Source organism: Atta cephalotes (genome assembly GCF_000143395.1).
Source record: "Atta cephalotes unplaced genomic scaffold scaffold00048, whole genome shotgun sequence".
NCBI lineage: Eukaryota > Metazoa > Arthropoda > Insecta > Hymenoptera > Formicidae > Atta > Atta cephalotes.
In genome coordinates, this window is record NW_012130112.1 from 1,685,246 (window position 1) to 1,693,001 (window position 7,756).

General features: G+C 32.4%; 1 protein-coding gene across 1 annotated transcript in view; it reads right to left on the bottom strand.

The window, feature by feature from the left end:
- The window catches only part of LOC105622800 (sn1-specific diacylglycerol lipase alpha-like), a 44,109-nt gene that overhangs the window by 5,846 nt on the left and 30,507 nt on the right, over positions 1–7,756 (bottom strand). Inside the window, exons 8-11 of the mRNA XM_012204211.1 lie at positions 6,298–6,588; positions 5,971–6,200; positions 5,567–5,590; positions 4,185–4,317 (exon numbers count right to left, since the gene is read on the bottom strand). Of these exons, the coding sequence (XP_012059601.1) occupies positions 4,185–4,317; positions 5,567–5,590; positions 5,971–6,200; positions 6,298–6,588 (678 nt within the window). The remainder of the gene's footprint in view (positions 1–4,184; positions 4,318–5,566; positions 5,591–5,970; positions 6,201–6,297; positions 6,589–7,756) is intronic.

A 7,756-nucleotide genomic window follows, 5' to 3' on the forward strand; every position in this document is an offset into this window, starting at 1 on the left:
TAGCATTTTTTTCTTTCGCATATATCGTATGGAAATATGATATCTTAAGATTCAATTTTTACAATTGTTACTTAAAACCTATCATGTTTTAATCGTATAAAATAAATATTGGTATTGCTGTGTAACAGATATTTCTTTGAAATGTAAGGAAAAATGATTTGTCTTTTACGATATATCATATAAAATAAAACGCTAGAGATAAAGAGAAGAAAACATTAAGTATATACTTCCGAGACGCCTCGAGCACGTTTATTCTCGTACATTTTCACGCGGATCAATTCCAGACGGATTTTGAAAATTCTCAGAAATATATCCGCGGGATATTTGAAGATCATTTATATTTCTATGTGAGGTGTTCGAGCTCTGGATTAAGTTCCCCGTCCAAGTACCTTGTGTCATGACGCGAGGGTGCGGTAGCGCGGGCATCCAGTGTACCCCGATGATGGAACGTCACGATGTTCGGGTGGTGATCGAGGGGAGGCCCTCTGAACTCGGTCGCCGTCGTGTCTATCACCGCGATGGTTGCAGTAGTATCGGCCCCCGGCCCCGTCGCTGCCCCCGCTTCTGCGCAGCCCCGATCTCTGCACGCCAACACCTAATCCACATCGTAGCCACCCTCAGCCACCCGCTTTGCGCTGATTTCACTACTCATTCGCTTAGTTCGGCCGATTTTTTACGACAGATTCTTCCAAATACATTTGAAAAGATCTCGAAATTGTTGTCTCTATTGTTTTACAATCTTCTACTTAATTGCTTCAAGGTTTCAACAAGTTTAAACGCTAAACGTCAGTGTTACATCCATCAAACCCCGATCGGTAAAATAATTATAATTGTAAGTAACAGCTATTTCTCATATTTGCCCCGAATGCATCAACTTTATATTCTCGCGGTTGTACTCTTCTTTTTTTTCGAAAACGCCTCTTGCTAGCTAATCCAAATTGATGAGCGATTAGACTCGATTAGAATCAAGTTAAACATCAATTTCCTTCTCATTGTAGATCTATGATAATAACGTGCATGCAAAAAGGATCTTTGTTGCACGATTCGCACGATTTAATCGTCTGACTTCGTTATAATGTAACTTCTTGATCCTATTTCGGGCTAAATTGCAGTTGTCTAATTGCGAGTCGGTACAACGCTTAGATAATCATATCTGATTTTCCCGTATCGGAATTTCAATTTGAACTATAGTTAGAACAATCGAACACCCCAATATCGAATCATTTAAAAAAACATTAATTTCAACATTAACTACGTTAATTGCATTCTTTCTTTTGACGGTTTATTACGAAATTCTATTTTCTAATATATACGTTTGATTTGTTTGAAAAACCAAAATTGTTTAATCATGCGTATTTATCGCTAAATGTACAAGATCACCATTTAATGTTGATTGAACAGGCTATATAGTAGATATATATAGTAGATAGAACTATCTACAGCAAAAAAAGATGCGATAAAAATAATCATATTAATAAAACAAGTAAATTGCAGAATAGCAAAAACAGCGATTGCGTGACGCAACTTAAACTGGTAAATAACTGATAAGCGCAAACAAAGTTACTAATAACATAATGCTCAGTATTTCATAACACGTATTTCATATCAAACGCTCGAAATGGAACTGAGATTAGAAACGAGTATTTGCAAAAAATGAGTATAATTAATATATAATTTCATTATATGTCTTGTTTTTTTACTTCATATTTTATTTTTAATTTTATTTTCAAGCGTAGCGATACGTCAAGCACAAAAAAATTATTAAAAAGCCTTGATGAATGAACCACCATCATTCTTGTGGTAGAAAATATTGTATTATAATTAAAAAATCATAATTTACAAAACATAGTTATTACAGAAATCGTATGCACTCACAAAACGTCCAGTGTAAAATATATTTTCTACATTATCATCGTGTATTTAGTACTCAATGCGATCGTTCAAATCATATTGTGTTGAAAATTTATTTAAAATGTTAAAATTATGTAATTTCAAAATAGATAAAAACTATACAAAGTCAATTTGAGTAATCGTTTTCAACGATAAATGTACGACGAGAACGCGAAATATTGTTTTTGCAAAAGAGTGCTGACATGTGTCTTCATTTTTCAATTTATATTTTAGTCGGTTTGCATGCAATAGCAAAACAAGAAGAGAAAATGAAGAATACAGATTGATTTATGAGAAACATAAAAAAATAATGCGCATCTTTCGTTTAACCCGCAAATCAATAACACCCAATTGTTGTTTAATATGTAATAAATTAAATTATATAATTATAAAAATATATCGTAAAAAAATTATAAAAAATAAATAATTTTATTTAAATTATTATATAAAATTATAATTAATAATCTTGTGATTAAATTATATTAATTGTTTTTTATTAATTAATGAATTGAATAATAATTATATTTGTTTACAACAAATATTACTGAAATGTAATGTGAGTCTTTTGACATTCTACCATTAAGAAAATAAAATAACAATTTATATTTTATAAAATAAATAATAAATATATGTATATATATATATATAAGGATTTTTTTCTCTATAAGAATCAAGTGAATTGTAACTATCACTGTCCATGTTTTATAAAATAATTTCTATGTAAAATTAACGTCTTTTTGTAACAATATCGCGTGCAAACGGTAGCAGATTCATATATCCCACTAGTTGGCTACTATTTTCAACGAATTCATGCAGTATATGAGGGCATGCACGTCAGTCGTGTTACTCTACTTAGGCGGATATTAGAAGTAATAACTACACGAATATTCAGCGAACGAACATCGCACGAAATAGCGATATCGTAGAAATAATTAAGATATCCTGATTATGATATTCCAAAAACGATTACTAATTACAAGTCTCTTCAGTAATCACGATGGCGAAATCAATATCGTCGAAATCAAAGGGAGAATTAAAAAATGAAATTGAAAAATCTTTTGTATATTTACTCGTACTCTTTTTTTTCTTTTAAAATCTTTCTAAATTTTTCTTCACAATTCAATCTGATGTAGATATCGAATTGTGTATGTTAATAACCGTTAATGTTATTTAAAAAAAAATTACGAATTATTTCGTTATCATCGACTAAATTAACCTTGCAAAACAGACCTTTCCATGCGTCCAATTAATTCTAGTACGAACTTGGATCCACGAAATCCAAACAAAACTGCTAATTCGGAAAAAAAATATCTAATCTTCTTTTAACAAGTTTGCGATATAAATTTTTTATGTAATTTTTTTCGTTAATTAATGACACTTATTATTTTACTCGGAGTCTGAATTTTTTAAAGAAAAAAAAACACAAAAAAAATACACTTTGATGAAAGTTATAAAATTTGTAGTTGGATTCATCAGATTCACTTTTTAAATCTATCCTGCTAAGTTTAATCGAACTTTTATACATCATCTTTATGTCGAGTTGTACTAATGTAATCAAATCTACATGTACAATTGCAGCGTTCCAAAACATAATTTACACTTGCGACGATCGTACTGGACAACGAAAGCAAAGAAACAATGTGATTATGCTAAATAATAATAAATTACACTAGAATCTACAGCTATGTTCTATATATAAATAATTGCGCATAGAAATGCCTCGATGTTTCTTTTCTATTTGCAACCAATAAAATAATAAATAAGTTCTCCATAGCTACTATATAATCTAACGTGTCATTTCACGCAAGTCTGTCACTTATAGAGTATCCTAATCATTTAAGAAGACATTTAAAATCACTGAAAGAGCGGCGGTCCTTCGATACATGCGATTATTCCGCGAATCGCGAATCTAATTTCAATAATAAATGAAAAAAAAGGATCTGTCGTTAAAATTAAGATCGTGATTTGCGGGATATCTCATCATTACTCGCGGAGGGCAAATCTTTGACGCGTCAACGCGATTCTGGCAGGGTCTCTTTGCGCTCGTACACTTCTACGTCAACAATGATCGACGTACAATCAACACCCGGGCGAATGTGCGCGCGATCAACACCGTTAATAGCCTGATCTGTGGTTCTGCTTATTCGATCTCGCTGGACCTCGTTGGGGATGTCGGGTCCGTCGGCGGTTTCCTCTAAGGGCTCGTAATGACCCGGTTTCACCGATGGGGTTCGGCTCAGTGGTGTCTGCGACCGTTTTACTTGCTGCCGCACGACGCTCGCGTCCCTGCTTACCTTATTCAATGCACGTAACATGTTGTCCGGCATGTGGTCCTGTATCATCACTGGGCTGATTAGTACTTCGTCGAAATCACACGGACCAGCCCACAATGCCTGATACACTGGCTCGCGCTTGTTCAACACTTGTCTGAAATTCAATGTGAAAGAATGATTTTGAACCAACCGCGGATCAATAAACTCTACTGGTTGAAAGACCAGTTGTTTACTGTTTCGTGTATTGTTTATTCTATGATAAACTATTTTTCAGTATTATATATACTCCTTTGTAAGTAAAAAAATTATTTATTTATAATGTATTAGCAGCATAAATTAACTAAATATGTTCCTCACTATAAAAAATTAAATTTTTCACTTAGAAAAGGTTTTAATGTTTTTAAGACCTTTCATTACCATATATATGTAAATTATTTTCCGGCATTTATATGAATTTCGAGAATGAAAAATAAAAATAAAGGTATAAAAATAAAGGAATTAATTCTACGGGATATATAGCTATTTAATTGCTTGCAATAGCTATTTAATTGCTTGCAACAATCATCAAAATTTATAGTTTTTGTTAAAATGGAAATCTTTGGTCTAAAATTTTCGTTAGAATTTTTCATTGAAATTTTTTTTGGTTATATATTAAATTATATATTATTGTATGTTAAATAAAATTTCATTATAATAAAACGTCATGCTAATCTGTTTCCTACAAGAAATGAAAGAATCATTTATAACATGGAAGCATGCAGCTCAATTCATGTAAGGACTATAATCACAAAAGATTATAAGAATTGAACTGTTTTAATAAATTATGGATATAAATACTAAGGCTATCAAAAATTACCAAACTCCACTTCTCTTGGCATAATATTATATTATACTGAATAAAATATTCTAGTCATGCATTGTATATATCCCGAGAAGACTGTATCTGAATTTTTAAAAAGGGAAAAAATTTGTTTTTTTAATTAATCATTTCATTTGTAAATTAAATTGCACTACGAATTTTTAGACTAATTCGTCTCTTTAACTTTAAGTTAATTAAAAACAAACTAATAATGTTCTCGTAAAAGCATTGCGCACAATTATTATATCTATAAAATTGGAATTTTATTAGATAAAAAAAGATTGTAATTTTGTAATATCCTAATATAAGAAATATGCAATATTTACATGAAGAATAAAATTCCGATATATACAGGTATACATTTTTCTCGAGATATTATAAGTGGAAATCATTATGGGGGGAAATTCTGATATCGAAATAGTAAGAAGTAACATCCTACATAAATATAGGATATAGATCCAATAGACACATGCGTGCATATCTCCAAAATGCAACAACTCAGAGCAGTAGTCCTGAAAATGTACAAACTATCTGATAGACATACCTCCAACTCGTCTCATACTTCTGCCTAAAAAGAAATAGAGGCGCGATTAACTTTTCATTTTTTTCCGGCTAGACGAAGCAAGATCGAATTCATCTCGCGTGACATAAAAAAGAAATGCTTTAGCATAATCATTCTTTTAGCATCAATAGAGATAATTTTCGGCGATAGAGAAATATATATTCAAAAGCGCGATAATAACAGAAATAAAAAAACTATTGGAGCTGGAAACTTATTCAAATAATAAATAATATTTGCGATTTTCATGCTTACTATCGCAAAATAGAAGTATTTAATGTTTTTAATCTTGAACGATTATTGCTGGTGCAATTCAATCTTCGATAAAGCAAGTAATTTTACAAAGTAGTTGAGTTCTATTTTAGTTCGAACTATTAACTAATACTCACTCGCCCTTGTTCGGATGATGTCGCACCACGTGTATGATTCGTCCTGGTGGATATAGGGGTCTGTGCAGAGTTAAAGCGATGCTGGAATCACTGGGTACGATGGTCTGAGCACGCGCCCGGTCCTTGTCCCGTTGGTATTCGCTGATACAACCACCGGCTTCCAGGTTGGCCGCCGACGTAGGTGTCGAGCCGCAGCCGCAGCACATCACAGAGCACGCTATTGTCTTCCACTAGAATAATTTGTGGATAAACCGATCGCTCAATTATCGATCCAGGCGTGATAAATGTTGGTCCAACAACATTTAGTGGGTGTTTTTCTTTTGTTACCTTAGGATCGACACTTCTCTTTATAGCGTTGATGAGATCCGCCCTTAGACTTTCCATTTGCCGAAGCCCTATCCTCGGTACTACGTCCTTGCCCACCACCACAGAGGTAATAAATTCCTGCGTGTATTGCTGGGCAGGCATGCTCAACAGTCCACCAGGTGGCCCAAATGAGAAGCACATCAGATCCGGGTAATCCTGTTTTAGTAGAATCGCGAGGATCGCTGCCGTGCCAGCGCCTAATGAGTGCCCCACCAAGGTCAGCCCAAATTGATGCGTACCCCTAGAGGTATTCTGGCGAAATTCGACAAAAATTCCAAACGATGTCCTTAGCTATTTCTGACATATAAATACTTTTTACCAACAGATTTCAGATCTAATACTATTATTCTTCGATCTGTTAGAAAATAAGATCGATATGGAGAATCATGTTTATTGTTAACAAAGAAATACTTTATTATTAAATGAAAAAAATCTTAAATTTAGAATAAAATGATCGTGTATATCAAATATAAGACTATATAAACTTTTAAATTTATATATTCTGTTATCAACTCAAAATAATTAATCAATCTTATTTAATTCGAAGGAAGAGAATAGGAATTATTGATCTAATCTTAAAAAATATTGTTATTTTTATACTGCATAAGGTTGCGATAAGAAAGATTAAATATGTCAGGAATAATTTTTATTTCGTTATCAGAAATCCTTTCTAAAAGGGTAAAATCTCCAGAGAAGTTTAATTACAAAAATATTGAATATGAATATTTCCAGTAATATATAATATCTCCAAAATCGAATTTCAGAATACAAAAAATATAAAAAAATACAAAAAATACAACGGATAAAAATACGAACATTTTAATTTCAATATACGTAGTTCTTAACAAAAACCTAATCATCATACAGTTTTAGATTATTTTAATAAAATAAATGTTTATTTTCTTTTTGTCTAATCTCGACAAATTTTCTATAGCGATGAATCAAATTTAGCGTACATGTATTGGATCTATTTATATAATATGTTTACGTAATATACTATATAAACCGAAAAATTTAACTGACCCGAAATAAAATATATTCAACGATACATTAACGAGTAAAATCTCTGTTGAAAAGGTCACTGGCACATTCCGCTGCAAGCAAAAAGCAGCTGTGGATAACTTGGATGGTAAATTTGTTTCACAATGTATATTCAGGAGGAATCGATGAGAGAGAGTGATTTATTTTTTATTGCGTAAAAAGAGAGGAAGCTAGAATTGAAACAAATGCAATAATTTTAGGTTGCTTAACGTAAATTAAATGTAAAATTACACACACACACACACACACACACACACACACACACACACACACACACACACACACACACACACACACACACACACACACACACACACACACACACACACACACACACACACACACACACACACACACACACACACACACACACACACAC